Source organism: Littorina saxatilis, linkage group LG13 (genome assembly GCF_037325665.1).
Source record: "Littorina saxatilis isolate snail1 linkage group LG13, US_GU_Lsax_2.0, whole genome shotgun sequence".
Classification (NCBI taxonomy): domain Eukaryota; kingdom Metazoa; phylum Mollusca; class Gastropoda; order Littorinimorpha; family Littorinidae; genus Littorina; species Littorina saxatilis.
Genome location: NC_090257.1, coordinates 221,588 through 238,103, shown reverse-complemented (window position 1 = coordinate 238,103; position 16,516 = coordinate 221,588). Strand labels below are relative to the sequence as shown.

Here is a 16,516-nt window from a genome sequence, read left to right as displayed (position 1 = left end):
TAGGTTACAGTCATAAACGCTGTCTTGTCTTATGTTTACACAGGCAGGCAACAGTCACGAACAGAGCCCTAACTATATACCATTTTATTATTTGTAGTACTCGCATAGGTGGGCAGCCAGAAAGTGCGTAGGCATGCAGCCGTAAGCAAAGATACATTGCGTAGGTGGGCAGCCGCAAAATCGATCAGTCGTGGTACAGATTCAAGAATTACGCTCCAACCGCGTGACTTTGGATGACACAACTTGGACCACATGTCAACTAATAAACAATAATGATATTCCAATAGACTGCAGTTTGATTGATAACCTTGATTTTCCGTAATAACTGTGGGAAGTCAGAATTTACGCAAACTTTGCAAGAAAAGCATAAATAATCGAAGCTCAACGTTAACAAATGCATCGAAGAAAAGAAGAAAATCGATGATGGGATGCTATAACACCTTAGGTCGAAGTACAAACGCCAGTAATGTGATGATATGTCATTTTGGAGAAAACAGAGACGATTTTGTCGTACAAAAACTCACCCGGCATGTTGCTCTTCATCGGTGAAAGTTAGTGCGGAGGCAATTCCCAAATGCACCCACCGTCTACGGCGTGATTTGAGAGGATGGCCAGTTGGGTGTCTGCTGGGGAAGGATTGGTCTAGAAAATGGCCTGGTTAGATTGTTGGTATGTGTTTCCGTTTCCGAGATTCTAAATAATTATGGAACAGCCTACGTATGTGTGTGTGTGTGTGTCAGTGTGTGTGTGTGTGACAGTGTGTGTGTGTATGGCAGTATGAGTGTGTGTGTATATATTGAAACTGACTTGGTGCCTTTTGAAGCCGCGGTTTATGTAAATGTGTGTGTGTGTGTGTGTGTGTGTGTGTGTGTGTGTGTGACGGTGTGTGTGTGTGTGTCACTGTATGGTGCGCGCGTGCATGCAATGTGTCTCAGTGTTAGTGTGTTTGTGTGAGTGTGTGTGGCAGCAGTGGCCGTCATCTTGGCCCTGCCGTCATATTACGATTCTCGGCTTCGTTGATCTTGACTTGTATAAACTCCACACTGAACAAAAAAACACCCTTCGATAGTATTGATGAGCGACCTTGGGTACCTTACATTTATGGGGCCAAATGTGTCCAACCAGCACCCTTCGATAGTATTGATGAGCGACCTTGGGTACCTTACATTTATGGGGCCAAATGTGTCCAACCAGCACCCTTCGATAGTATTGATGAGCGACCTTGGGTACCTTACATTTATGGGGCCAAATGTGTCCAACCAGCACCCTTCGATAGTATTGATGAGCGACCTTGGGTACCTTACATTTATGGGGCCAAATGTGTCCAACCATTTTTTTGTATTTATTTTAGAAATTTGATTCATCCTAAAATGTTTCCCTTGTCATTCAAGGGACGTAACCACTCGGCCGTTTTCGAAGAAATCGATTTTTTTGGGTGAAATCAAATTCGCCACCAATTTTCTTCACATGCAAGAAACTGACATGCTTTTCGTCCTTAAATAATTTCACTTCATTAATTTTACCAGGAAACAACATTTCAGTCTCGAGTATAAATCGAAGGGGTAATATAACGGGAGGGCCAAGATGACGGCGTCACACCGGTATGTCACTATGTGTGTTGGTGAAGCCCCTTCAAGTTACAATCCGCTTCTCCTTGTGAAAGTGATATGACGACCACCCGGCAAAACTTTGTTCAAGTCAAGTTGTTTTAGTACCACTAAGAAGCTAGCTAAGGTAACTTGAAAGCATTCTCCCATTTTGACACCAGCCAAAATCAAGAGCCTGCCTGGCTTGCTCAGTTTATGTACTGCCGACAAAGTAGGATGGTTTTTGGAGAAAAAAATTGTTTGATAGGTAATCGACTCTGGTTTCAATTACGAAATGTAGTTCCTATCTACGGTCAATCATAATTATATCCCTGCTTCGTGTAAATCAAGTTATGCGCTCCAAATAGGCAGTTCCAGTGATACTGTACGTACTATAGGCCTACGTGGACTCTTGGACATAACAAACCCGCTTACAGAGGCCGTGTAAATCCGGCGTACCCCCCCCCCCCCTCTCTCTCTCTTAATCCTTTACCCCCACTCTGTCATGCCAATCTGGCTCCGCCCGCCCCCCCCCCCCCCCCATCCCACCTCTGCATCTCATTACCCCCACCCGGAGTGGTTACCATCACAGACATAGAAAGAGCTTTCTATGTCTGTGGGTTACCATGCACTGGGTTAATAGCCATATGCACACGTATAGAAAGAGCTGTCTCTGTCTGGGTTACCATGCACTGGGTTAGTAGCCATATGCACATAGAAAGAGCTGTCTCTGTGGGTTACCATGCACTGGGTTAGTAGCCATATGCACATAGAAAGAGCTGTCTCTGTGGGTTACCATGCACTGGGTTAGTAGCCACTGATATGCACATGTATAGAAAGAGCTGTCTCTGTCTGTGGGTTACCATGCACTGGGTTATTGGCCATATGCACATAGAAAGAGCTGTCTCTGTGGGTTACCATGCACTGGGTTAGTAGCCATATGCACATAGAAAGAGCTGTCTCTGTGGGTTACCATGCACTGGGTTAGTAGCCATATGCACGTATAGAAAGAGCTGTCTCTGTCTGTGGGTTACCATGCACTGGGTTAGTAGCCATATGCACCTGTAGAAAGAGCTGTCTCTGTGGGTTACCATGCACTGGGTTATTGGCCATATGCACATAGAAAGAGCTGTCTCTGTGGGTTACCATGCACTGGGTTAGTAGCCATATGCACATAGAAAGAGCTGTCTCTGTGGGTTACCATGCACTGGGTTAGTGGCCATATGCACGTATAGAAAGAGCTGTCTCCGTCTGTGGGTTACAATGCACTGGGTTAGTAGCCATATATATGCACAGAGCTGTCTCTGTCTGTGGGTTACCATGCACTGATCGAGTTACTAGTGGCCATATGCACATAGAAAGAGCTGTCTATGTCTGTGGGTTACTCCATGCACTGGGTTAGTAGCCGTATGCACATAGAAAGAGCTTTCTATGTCTGTGGGTTACCATGCATTGGGTTAGTAGCCATACTGTATACACAGAGTACAGTCCAACCTGGCGACCACGTCTTCGTCAAAGACCACCTGCCCAGTGAATTACAACCACCCAAAAGAAAAATCGACCAGGTTCTTTCCTTTATAATGAACCTTTCTATAACGACCACCTGTCAATATCAGGACCCCTTTTGGTTCGTCCTTTGGGTGGTCGTTATAGACAGGTTCGACGTACAGTCATTGACCGTTGGCCCACCATTTGTAGCTGGCGATTGTATTTACGCTGATGGTAGAAATTAACGTCAACCCCGTCCCGTGGCCTTGAAGATTGAGAAGAAAAAAAAACGTCCGTGCGTTATTTTTAATCACTCACGTGCGCATACTGTGTTAGCAAGGCAGTGTGTCCATTTTTCTCCCATGCCGGAAAGGAAACGTTTTCAACTTTTGTTAGACTGAGTCACGTCTACCAAACATGTGAAAGACAACAGTGATGTTTGGAAATATATCTTCAACTCAAACAATGAGGAAAAGGTGCGTATTACAACTGAACAATCCCTGTTATACAACACTCGGTGGTTGCAACGATTCTTGTCAGTATTAGCACCCCATCACCCAAGCGTAGCAGATTCATCAACATGCTGATGTTGGCTACCTACCACCAAGAAGAAGGTCAGGTTATGCAGACGACCAAGTTCGGTTTGTTTGTTGCTAAATTTAGATCACAGCTTACACAGATAGAGAGAGAGCATTCAACTTCTGATTTCTGCAACTTCGTTTATATTTTGCTGAATTACCACGAGGTATAACCCACAGGACTGTTGTTCCGAATTTGTTCATCAAAAACACTTTATATTACAGTCATAAACAAAACCCTGTAAGACGGAAGTCGAGTATTGATGCGTGCGCACACAAGTAGTATCATCTGTGTAGAGATTTCCTGAGCTGGGAAACGTCGACGATAGAAAAGTATTTGTTATTCCCTTTTTTGCGTTCTTATGCAGCTTGATTTGTGTGTTGTTTTTAGAATAATAAGTTAACTTACTAACTGACATCACCTTATAAGGAGAACTCCATAAGGAGACATGTAAATGGATCGGAATTCAAGCTAATGTGCTCCTGGATTGTCCTGCCTTTGTGCAACAGGCCTCATGCACAGAAGTGATTATTTAATTTAAAACTTCGCAATCGTGTTTGGCTTTTAAAAAGATTGTACAGACGAATTTCTCTTCTTCCCTGTGAAGGTACAAGTAATGATGTAATCTTAATCAGTAATGTATTTGATGGGTGAAAATATCTTGCAAATCCATCATGGCCGACAGACTCGAGAGCGAGTTCGAGGCAGATGATTATTTTATTCGCCACGTTTGGTATTTTTCCATATTGTTGTCAATTACATAATATTTGCAATTATATGAACTTTGTGGTTCCTATGGTACGCAATTGGTAGGCCTTATTCTTGTTTTGGTTTCGCTCAGCCCGTTGAACATCTACTGATCGCTTCTTATTCTTTCGAGTTGAACAGCGCCCTAAAAACCAAAGAGCACGAACACAAGTATCCCAATCAAAATCCGTTTTTAGCCAATATGATCATGTTGAGTTGATGTGTGCTTTATTCTGGAAAAAAAGGTAAAGAAATATGTGAAAGTCAGTGCTGTTGCAAGAAACAATACCAAAAGTGTGACGTGCCCTCAGGACCTGTTGTCATGCAGGAAGATCTGGACAATCTACAAGAGTGGTCTGACAACTGGCTCCTCAAGTTCCACCCAAAGAAGTGTAGTGTCCTTAAGCTAGGCAAACAACACACAGAGTCCAGCTATCACATGAAAGGGAGATCCGAAAGTGGTGAGGAGGTTAGGCAAAAAAAAAAAACAAGTCGCGTAAGGCGAAAATACAACATTTAGTCAAGTAGCTGTCGAACTCACAGAATGAAACTGAACGCAATGCAACGCAGCAAGACCGTATACTCGTAGCATCGTCAGTCCACCGCTCACGGCAAAGGCAGTGAAATTGACAAGAAGAGCGGGGTAGTAGTTGCGCTGAGAACGATAGCACGCTTTTCTGTACCTCTCTTCGTTTTAACTTTCTGAGCGTGTTTTTAATCCAAACATATCATATCTATATGTGTTTGGAATCAGGAACCGACAAGGAATAAGATGAAAGTGTTTTTAAATTGATTTCGAAAATTTAATTTTGATAATAATTTTTATATATTTAATTTTCAGAGCTTGTTGTTAATCCAAATATAACATATTTATATGTTTTTGGAATCAGCAAATGATGGAGAATAAGATGAACGTAAATTTGGATCGTTTTATAAAAATTTTTTTTTTTTACAATTTTCAGATTTTTAATGACCAAAGTCATAAATTAATTTTTAAGCCACCACGCTGAAATGCAATACCGAAGCCCGGGCTTCGTCGAACATTACTTGACCAAAATTTCAACCAATTTGGTTGAAAAATGAGGGCGTGACAGTGCCGCCTCAACTTTCACGAAAAGCCGGATATGACGTCATCAAAGGCATTTATCAAAAAAATGAAAAAAACGTTCGGGGATATCATACCCAGGAACTTTCATGTCAAATTTCATAAAGATCGGTCCAGTAGTTTGGTCTGAATCGCTCTACACGCACGCATGCACACACACATACACCACGACCCTCGTCTCGATTCCCCCCTCGATGTTAAAACATTTAGTCATAGCTTGACTAAATGTAAAAAGGTGTGGTTACGGTAACATAGCCAAAAAAAATAGGGTAGGTAGGTAGGCAATCACTTTTTTTTTTAACACTTTTTTTTAATGTGTACAAATTAAACCTACTTGACAGGGAAATAAGTGTGCGACACGGGCGCTTTCGCTTTCATTGCGTTTTTTGAACTCGTTTTTTTTGACAAATGTAATAAAAAGTTATAGGATCGGCCCCTAAAAATAGGGTAGGTCGGGTTACCGTAACCACACCTATTTTTGTTTTAGGCTTTAGCATCACTCTAGAAGAAAGCGAAACGGAAAAAGACCTTGGTGTCCTTGTAGACAATCGCCTGAGTTTCAAGGGACATGTTGCACAAGCAACTGCGAAGGCAAACAAAACCATAGGCATCATCAGGAGATCGTTTGAGCATCTGGATAGGGAGGTGTTTGTACAACTCTACAAGAGTCTTGCCAGGCCAATCCTTGAATATGGACATTCAGTATGGCAACCACAGCAGAAACTGCTGTGCAAGGAAATAGAGGACGTGCAGAGAAGGTCTACCAAACTGATATCGGCTCTCAGTGAGAAAACTTACCCAGAACGACTAGCTATACTCAAACTACCCAGTCTCGAACACAGGCGTCTCTGAGGTGACATGATCGACCTCTACAAGTACATGCATGGGATCTACGACACAGGCAACCCGAATTTCCAGCTGGCCGAAACCAAAGACACTAGAGGAAACAGCCTCATGTTGTATAAACCATTTTGTAGGCTGAACGTTCGGAGCTGCTTCTTCGCAGAAAGGGTGATTCCTCACTGGAACAGTCTGCCAGAAACAGTTGTGACAGCACCATCAGTGAACAGTTTCAAAGGAAGGCTGGACAATTTCTGGGCAGACAGACCAGAGAAATTCTCGCCAACGTGCTACCAATAACCGCCCGCGCATGCCACCAAAAAAGTGTTATTGGAGTACCATTCGACAGGATCGATGAACAGGCCTAAGGCCTTAAACATCGCAAGTTCAAGTTCAAGTTCAACAGTAATACTTACAAAGCAAATAGACGATGTACGGAAATAACTTCAGTGTCAGGAATTTTATTTAAATGGTGTGGTAAAGGAAGAGCCCCTTTTACTGAGTCAAGCTTTTTAAAACAAGTTCGCGAAGCAAGTACCATGCTGCGGATCTGCGATCAGGACGAACAACTAACTCTGATTAGTATGAAAATTGAAATGGAGCGTACGCTAAATATGAATGATAGTATTGATACCCTACCTTTCGAAAATCAGAGTTCAGGATTCTTTGCGGCAATGATCGCTGGCCGGTAGTGATTGCTCACGAGGTGTTTTGATTGAGGTCACGTGGGTTAGGGTTTCTCAGTGTCAGGGATCAGCAAGCAGTACTATTAGTAATTGATGTTGAAGCGTGGTTGGGATGTGACTATTTTTTTAAGAAAATGGAATTATAATTGAGTGCACACTGCATAACTGCACCTCTGTGTTAGTAATTTAACCTGGTGGCAGGTCAGGGGCTCTGTGTTAGTAATTTAACCCGGTGGCAGGTTAGGGGATCTGTGTTAGTAATTTAACCCGGTGGCAGGCTAGTGGCTCTGTGTTAGTAATTTAACCCGGTGGCAGGTTAGGGGCTCTGTGTTAGTAATTTAACCCGGTGGCAGGTTAGGGGCTCTGTGTTAGTAATTTAACCCGGGTGGCAGGTTAGGGGCTCTGTGTTAGTAATTTAACCCGGTGGCAGGCTAGGGGCTCTGTGTTAGTAATTTAACCCGGTGGCAGGTTAGGGGCTCTGTGTTAGTAATTTAACCCGGTGGCAGGCTAGGGGCTCTTACTCATCCACACCGCTTTCGAAAATGAGTAATTTCAGGAAGACGTCTATTGTGCTTCTCTCACGTGTTTGTTTTGTATCATCTGACAAAAAAATATAGTGCATGATCAACATTCAGAAAGATTGTTGTCTTTACTATATAAATTGAATGCAATAAATTTGTTTGTGGTGTAGATTTTATTCATTGCGCATTGTCAATGACTCAATGTCACATTTGTGGTGTTTTCATAAATCTCGCTCAGAGTCAGCCTTGAATGAAACAGAAGGAATGGATCGGTACAGGCAGGGTTTGGAATTTGCGCCAGGAGTGTGATTATTCTGAATATTTAAACTAATTAAAGCAGTAGATGCTGAACTTGAACTTATTTTGCTAGGGCAAAACACTGAAAGAACTGAGGGTGAAAGGCCTTGGCAGGAGCGTGAATTACAGGCAGATAAGCTCTGAGGGTGAAAGGCCTTGGCAGGAGCGTGAATTACAGGCAGATAAGCTCTGAGGGTGAAAGGCCTTGGCAGGAGCGTGAATTACAGGCAGATAAGCTCTGAGGGTGAAAGGCCTTGGCAGGAGCGTGAATTACAGGCAGATAAGCTCTGAGGGTGAAAGGCCTTGGCAGGAGTGTGAATTACAGGCAGATAAGCTCTGAGGGTGAAAGGCCTTGGCAGGAGCGTGAATTACAGGCAGATAAGCTCTGAGGGTGAAAGGCCTTGGCAGGAGCGTGAATTACAGGCAGATAAGCTCTGAGGGTGAAAGGCCTTGGCAGGAGCGTGAATTACAGGCAGATAAGCTCTGAGGGTGAAAGGCCTTGGCAGGAGCGTGAATTACAGGCAGATAAGCTCTGAGGGTGAAAGGCCTTGGCAGGAGCGTGAATTACAGGCAGATAAGCTCTGAGGGTGAAAGGCCTTGGCAGGAGCGTGAATTACAGGCACATAAGCTCTGAGGGTGAAAGGCCTTGGCAGGAGCGTGAATTACAGGCAGATAAGCTCTGAGGGTGAAAGGCCTTGGCAGGAGCGTGAATTACAGGCAGATAAGCTCTGAGGGTGAAAGGCCTTGGCAGGAGCGTGAATTACAGGCAGATAAGCTCTGAGGGTGAAAGGCCTTGGCAGGAGCGTGAATTACAGGCAGATAAGCTCTGAGGGTGAAAGGCCTTGGCAGGAGCGTGAATTACAGGCAGATAAGCTCTGAGGGTGAAAGGCCTTGGCAGGAGCGTGAATTACAGGCAGATAAGCTCTGAGGGTGAAAGGCCTTGGCAGGAGCGTGAATTACAGGCACATAAGCTCTGAGGGTGAAAGGCCTTGGCAGGAGCGTGAATTACAGGCAGATAAGCTCTGAGGGTGAAAGGCCTTGGCAGGAGCGTGAATTACAGGCAGATAAGCTCTGAGGGTGAAAGGCCTTGGCAGGAGCGTGAATTACAGGCAGATAAGCTCTGAGGGTGAAAGGCCTTGGCAGGAGCGTGAATTACAGGCAGATAAGCTCTGAGGGTGAAAGGCCTTGGCAGGAGCGTGAATTACAGGCAGATAAGCTCTGAGGGTGAAAGGCCTTGGCAGGAGCGTGAATTACAGGCAGATAAGCTCATAAAGAGTCATTACAAATACAAGCAATTGTTAGATTTTCTAGGACTGCATACCAACAAGTTAAAAATGTGCAAAATTTTTATGCAGATCTATTAATTTCATTGTAAGTGTTGATGCTTATGTCTTGAAAACTACCTATTTTATTTCATGTTGCTCAGTACGGACATTCATTTCTAGGTAACTTTTTTTGAGGAAACTATACCAGGAAGTTACATAAAAAGATGATGTGAAACTGAAACTTGTGAAAGCAAAAGTCAGTCTGTACCAATCTACCATTGGTAGACTGATAATTGACCATAGTTTATGAAAGACAGTAATTTAATACATTATTTGTGGCAGAACTGAAAAAAAATTCATAGTTTTTTTCCTTAGAATTCAGTATCAATTATCATGCATTAGCTAGCAAAACAAACATGAAGTAGTTTTAGACTGGGACATTTTAAAGTTACGGTCCTGAACAAACATGAAGTAGTTTTAGACTGGGACATTTTAAAGTTACCGTCCTTTCCATGTAAACAATCATGTATAATACCACAAATCTCTCCGGGCATTAATTAAAGACTGATTAAAAGGGTTATGAGCATCCTTACACTCGGAGGTTAGATCATAGATCTATTTAGAAGATGCATACAAACAACCAACAGCCAGGCTCAGTGGCTAATTACAATCAATCAATCAATCAATCAATCAGTCGCTGATTACAGGGAAGATGAGACTTGTCTGCTCAATTCAGCCAGGCTCAGTGGCTGATTACAGGGAAGATGAGACTTGTCTGCTCAATTCAGCCAGGCTCAGTGGCTGATTACAGGGAAGATGAGACTTGTCTGCTCAATTCAGCCAGGCTCAGTGGCTGATTACAGGGAAGATGAGACTTGTCTGCTCAATTCAGCCAGGCTCAGTGGCTGATTACAGGGAAGATGAGACTTGTCTGCTCAATTCATTTGGTGGCACTTGTAAAATTTATGCAGCAGGAAAAACTTGACACTTGTGCACATAAAGAATGTTGGTATGTCACTTGTGTGTTCAACCGGAATAACGCTCTGTGTTGATTTACAAGTTCTGGTATGTCACTTGTGTGCACTTCAACCGGAATAACACTCTGTGTTGATTTACAAGTTCTGGTATGTCACTTGCGTGCACTTCAACCGGAATAACACTCTGTGTTGATTTACAAGTTCTGGTATGTCACTTGTGTGTTCAACCGGAATAACGCTCTGTGTTGATTTACAAGTTCTGGTATGTCACTTGTGTGTTCAACCGGAATAACGCTCTGTGTTGATTTACAAGTTCTGGTATGTCACTTGTGTGTTCAACCGGAATAACGCTCTGTGTTGATTTACAAGTTCTACAAGATTATTTACACAGTGAAAAGGGTATCTTTAGATATTCAGTTTAAAAAAGAAGCAGTGTATTCTTTCTAACAGTTTTAGTGGTTGATATCGTAATTAGTTCACTTTATGGGTGGACATGACAGTTTTGGCAGATAATTTATTTATTTATTGAATTGTTATGATTTTACAGTGGAACCCCCCTTTTAAGACCCCCCAATTTAAGACTTCCTCCCTTTTAAGACCTTGTTTTTTTTCTATTCATAACCTCTGTAAATGTACTCCCCTTTTAAGACTCCTCCTTTTTACATTTAGTCAAGTTTTGACTAAATGTTTTAACATAGAGGAGGAATCGAGACGAGGGTCGTGGTGTATGTGTGTGTGTGTATGTGTAAAGCGATTCAGAGTAAACTACTGGACCGATCTTTATGAAACTTGACATGAGAGTTCCTGGGAATGATATCCCCAGACGTTTTTTTAAATTATTTGATAAATGTCTTTGATGACGTCATATCCGACTTTTTGTAAAAGTTGAGGCGGCACTGTCACACCCTCATTTTTCAATGAAATTGATTGAAATTTTGGTTAAGTAATCTTCGACAAAGCCCGGACTTTCGTATTGCATTTCAGCTTGGAGGCTTAAACATTAATTGATGACTGGTCATTACAAATCTAAAATTTTTAATTAATATTACTTTTTTTTAAATGATCCAAAAACAATTTCATCTTATTCTTCATCATTTTCTGATTCCAAAAACATATTCAACACAAGCTCTGAAAATTAAAAATATAAAAAATATGATTGAAATTAAATTTCCGAATCGATTTAAAAATAATTTCATCTTATTCCTTGTCGGTTCCTGATTCCAAAAACATAGATATGATATGTTTGGATTAAAAACACGCTCAGAAAGTTATAAAAAAAAAAAAAGAAATACAGAAAAGCTTGCTATCCTGCTCAGCGGAACCACTACCGTGCTATTCTGGATCGTCAATTTAACTGTCTTTGCCACGAGCGGTGGACTGACAATGCTACGAGTATACAGTTTTGCTGAAAAAAATGCTGTGCGTTCAGTTTCATTCTGTGAGTTCGACAGGTTGACTAAATGTTGTATTTTCGTCTTACGCGACTTGTTAAGTCTTGATTTTGTCATATATGTGGAGGTCTTAAAAGGGGGTTTCCAGTGTATTTACTTTTATTTTATTTGTTGTTGCAGTCTGTGTCTGGCATGAGCCAGCTGTGGTGTGCGGCCTATGGCAGACCAACCAGCGTCCATGCCCGGGGGGTCTCGTCGCAGAAAGAGTAAAGCGTCAGGAGCAGGCTTGCGGTAATTAGTCAAAATAAAATGCTCTTTTTCTGGCTAGCTCTCTCACTCATTGAATTTGAAATGGGATGAGTTTGATTCTTTATTTGTTGAATGTTTTTGTGATTTACACGGACACTGTTACTCACTCATTTTGTTTCATTGTCCAAGTTTGAAGCTGGTATTTATTTTTTAGATACTGATTTTCATGAAATGCCTGCTTTGTAACATTTTAGCATCTTGGTTTTCTGTCTTTTGGTTTGCTTGATTTATGCAGGCATCATGTGATGTTTTCTTTCTGAGTTTTCAATTTCATCTCTTTTTTGTTTTACTGAACATTATCTCTCACTTGTTGTTACAGGGACGAAGTTGAAACTGCCCCGAACCAAGCCAACACTACAACAACAGCATCAAAAAAATCCACCAAGAAGTCACGCTCAAGGTCACGCTCCAAGAGTGTCTCTGTCGATCAGAAGAGCGACCCCACTCCGGCTGACACAGGTCCCTGTAGCAGCAACGCCGCCAAATCGGAGCGCAAGACGTCCAAAAAACGCAGGGCGGCAGGAAGTGAACAGTCTCGTGAGCGGAGCCAGCTGCAACAGTTGATTGCGGAGAGCATTGACGAGTTGACCGGAGACTTTCCAGAGCCTTCCACTCCTGCCTCCAAAAGCAGGAGAAAAACTAAAAAAGGTCGAAAGGCGACCGCTTCCACTTCAACCAGTTCTGCGGCCTCGGCCCGAGCAGCTTCGTCTAGCGCCAGCAGCGAGATTGTGCAATCGAGTTCTGCAGCGTGTACCACCGTTGTCACTGAGGAGGAGGCAGCACCTCCCAAAGAGACCAAATCAAAGCGGAAATCAGTGGCCAAAAGAAAGCCAAAGACTCAAACCGAAGGGGCTGCAAGAGGCAGAGGCAGGTCTACAGGCAAGAAAAGCACTACCAAGAAGCGCACGCTTGAAAGCCCAGTAGCCTCCAGCTTTGAAGCCAAGTTGCAGACTGTGGTGGACCTGCGCATCTCTTTGCCTGGCCCGTCCACGTCTGGTGACGCCATCAGGGGCATTGTTGCTGAGCCCTCAGTGCCTGCAAAGAAGCGTTGTCTGCGCTCAAGGTCGTCAGATCGGCTAGAGGTTGACTCCAGCACGCCTGGCACCTCCACTTTAGCGGAGGATACTGTTCAGAAGCCGAAGCGAAAGGTTTCCGGCGAGAAGAGCAAGAAGAAGAAGGAGGCGTCAGCTCGCCCCAAGCGTAGTTCCCGAAGCAAAAAAACGGGATCCTGTGCCAGCAGCAGGTAAAGGGAAAATCTTGGTCAGATTTTGTTTTTCAGCATGTGGGTAAGGCAAACACAATCTTCAAGCATAGTAGGAGAAAGAGGAAATCTTGGTCAGATTTTGTTTTTCAGCATGTGGGTAAGGCAAACACAATCTTCAAGCATAGGAGGAGAAAGAGGAAATCTTGGTTAGATTTTGTTTTTGGAACAGCTGCACATGCTGTTGTTTGAGGAAGAGGGTGGCACACAATATTTGAGAAAAGTAAAGACTACGCGAAACAAGAATTTATTCAAGAAAAGCTGATGAGGTGTAGCTGTCAGAATTCACACATTTGTATTCTGTCTGTTGTTCAATCTCTGTGAGTGCGAATGATTTTTGCATTCATGCACCTGCAAAGTGCAGGAAAAATGAAATTTTATGTTATGCACTTGAAAATGTGTGTTTTTCAGTTTAAGAGTAAGACATTTTTCTGTGTGCGCGAGGCTTTAAGAGTAAGACATTTTTCTGTGTGCGCGAGGCTATACTTTAAGCTGTAATTTACTAATGACAACAGTTTGTTAAGCTTCCTGGCAAGCATTGTGTTGTCAGAAGATTTAGGCTCAAACTGGAGGTATGTTTTCATATTGAGGTGGCAGGCATTTCGTCACTTGCTTGTTCACCCCTCTTGACCACACAATTAGAAATCAGTATTGATAGGGCTCTCTCAAAATGTTTTCAAGGTAAAGGCACCCTTGCGTTTTGTCACTTGTTCTTTGGCTCCAAGTCCATAAGTTTCCATACCCTTGATGCGCCATGCATTTCATCACTTGCTTGTTAACCCTTGTGACCACACAATTAACAACCAGTTCATGGTCATGGTATTGATAGAGCTTTCTCAAGATGTTTTCATATTCTACTTCTGAGGAAAAGGCGCCCCTGCGTTTTGTCACTTGTTTTTTGACTTCAAGTCCAAATGTTTTGATGCGTCATGCGTTTCATCACTCGCTTGTTCACCCCTCTCAACACTTGTGTTAATCACCAGCGGGCGTCAAGCGTCTGTGGGTGGCAGCGGTCGACTAGGACAAGCATCGGCACCCCTCACTCGTGGCGGCCTGCTCTCAACCTCCACGTCCCACACCAGCGGAGACCGAGAATCGACCCCTAAGCCCTCCACTTCCCAGGCCCACCAGTCGTATCTGGTTGACGTCATGGCCTCGCAGGATGGCGGGGCTGGAGGGGGAGGCACGGGAAGCAACAGTGGTGGTGGTGGTGGGGCGGGTGGTGGTGGAGGTCCCAGTGGAGGTGCCAGACCCAGAGATGATGCCAGCAACCTTCCTCCTGGCACTGCAGGTGAGAGAGAAGGAGCGGTGTGTAGGCAGGTTGAGTTTGATAGTAATGATACCTATCAGATGACTGGCAAATTAAATGTCAGATGACTGGCAAATTACATTTCAGATGATAGGCAAATTAGATGTCAGATGACTGGCAAATTAGATGTCAGATGACAGGCAAATTAGATGTCAGATGACTGGCAAATTAGATGTCAGATGACAGGCAAATTAGATGTCAGATGACAGGCAAATTAGATGTCAGATGACTGGCAAATTAGATGTCAGATGACATGCAAATTAGATGTCAGATGACAGGCAAATCAAATGTTACATCGGGTGTCAGATGGTCTGAAAGCAACTCGGAGAACCGGACAATCGTCTTCAGATTTGTACAGTATGAATAGGGGATCGATATTTTCACCTTGATGTTGAACCCTGCAGCTTTCTGTGGGGTAAGGCTGACTGAGAGAAGTTAGAGTTGGGAAGGTGTATTTTCACCTTGATGTTGAACCCTGCAGCTTTCTGTGGGGTAAGGCTGACTGAGAGAAGTTAGAGTTGGGAAGGTGTATTTGTGTGTATCTTTGTTGTTGGGGGATAGGCTGGGATGGGTATGACGAATAAAAAAGTGCTGTTCAGACATCTTGATCAGTTGATGAGCCGAATAGAATAGAATCATGAGTTACTGAAGTAAGCCGAACTATGCAGTCATAAGTAGACAAAGTCTAACCTGTTAACCTGTAGTGTTTTGGAGTCATTTATTAAGATTGTTGGCAAAAAAAACTCCATTCGTGTCATGCCTAAAAATTTTGAATGTGCTACAAATTTCAATGGTTTTGCTATTGTTGGACCATTACTCTGTCATTTTTAGGGGTCAAATGGGTCTGCGCAGCTAAATAATAATAATAATAATAATAATAATAAGAACATTTATATAGCGCTAAATCAAAAACTTTCGTTAAAAAGGCTTGCTCTAAGCGCTTGACATCTAAACTAAAACGTCATTCACACTCTTTACAATGATGTACAAGAACTTCATGTCACACTCTTTCATTCAGTATAGCACCATTCACACAGTTGTTATTCTGTACAAGACAATAAGTTAGTCTAACATTTAGAATGTTCATAAGATGAAAACAAGAGAAAACCAGACTGATTAAAACAACTGCTTAGTGCTAACAAAGCATGAATCTTAATGATAACGTAATACATGTTTCACTGTTAAGACCATAAAAAAAACCTATATGCTAAAATAACTTCGAACTTTTAAGAACTTCTTATAAGATACACAGCACATCTAGATAAACACCAGAATGATAAAACAAAAGGCAACTCGTTAAAACTATTAAATGCATCACCTAAATAACATTTAGACCTTTGTGTCGCTTAAAAAAGTTAAGCAACATTTCTTTGTAGCTGTTTCGCTTGGGCTGCAAAGAACTGATTTTTTTTAAATTGTTGATTTGCAAGCAATTTTTTTTTTTTTTCGGTTCGAGTTGAGTTGGAAGTGTTTGGAACTGATTTGTCTCAATTGTTGATTGGCGTGACAGGGAAGTGTTTGGAACTGATTTGTCTCAATTGTTGATTGGCGTGACAGAGATGTGTGCGGCTCTAACGTTGATGTTTTCAGGTTTCTTTATAGATCCCTCCCTGTTGCTGGCACCTGGCGGGGGGCCGGATAATGACGGGGATGACAGTGACGTGGGCAGACTACAAGGTGAGCAGTCACATATATTTGTTCAAAGACAAATTTCAACTCCTTTAAGGCTGTTAATGTTATTAAAACACCTAGACATGCATGATTCATGCACTTTGCTTCTTAAGTTGCAGTTTTCAGTGGTATACAGTGGGACCCCCCTTTTAAGACTCCCTATTTAAGACCCCCAATTTAAGACCCCCCAATTTAAGACCCCCTCCCTGTGAAGACCTTGTTTTCTCAGATTTTCTGTTCAAACCGCTGTAAATGTACCCCCATTTGAAAAGTGCCTCCGTTTTAAGACCTGATTTTGTCAGATTTGTGGAAGTCTATAAAGGGTGGTTCCACTGTAATATTGTGTCCAGACATGCTCTTTAATAACCAGTGCCTTTAAAGGGCGGTTCCACTGTAATATTGTGTCCAGACATGCTCTTTAATAACCAGTGCCTTTAAAGGGCGGTTCCACTGTAATATTGTGTCCAGACATGCTCTTTAATAA

The 16,516-nt window shown here is 42.6% G+C and overlaps 1 protein-coding gene across 8 annotated transcripts in view; it reads left to right on the top strand.

The window, feature by feature from the left end:
- The first annotated feature begins 3,921 nt into the window (after positions 1 to 3,921).
- LOC138946212 (E3 ubiquitin-protein ligase TRIP12-like) overlaps positions 3,922 to 16,516 on the top strand; it is a 158,397-nt gene continuing 145,802 nt past the window's right edge. For 7 of the 8 annotated variants that reach the window (XR_011449207.1, XM_070317732.1, XM_070317735.1 and 4 more), the window contains exons 1-5: positions 3,922 to 3,985; positions 11,663 to 11,773; positions 12,111 to 13,034; positions 14,036 to 14,343; positions 15,952 to 16,038. Coding sequence is in view for 7 of the 8 variants with exons in the window: in XM_070317732.1 (XP_070173833.1) it covers positions 11,700 to 11,773; positions 12,111 to 13,034; positions 14,036 to 14,343; positions 15,952 to 16,038 (1,393 nt within the window). In the remaining variant the exon portion in view is untranslated. The remainder of the gene's footprint in view (positions 3,986 to 11,662; positions 11,774 to 12,110; positions 13,035 to 14,035; positions 14,344 to 15,951; positions 16,039 to 16,516) is intronic. The other variant, XM_070317731.1, reaches the window with a different exon arrangement.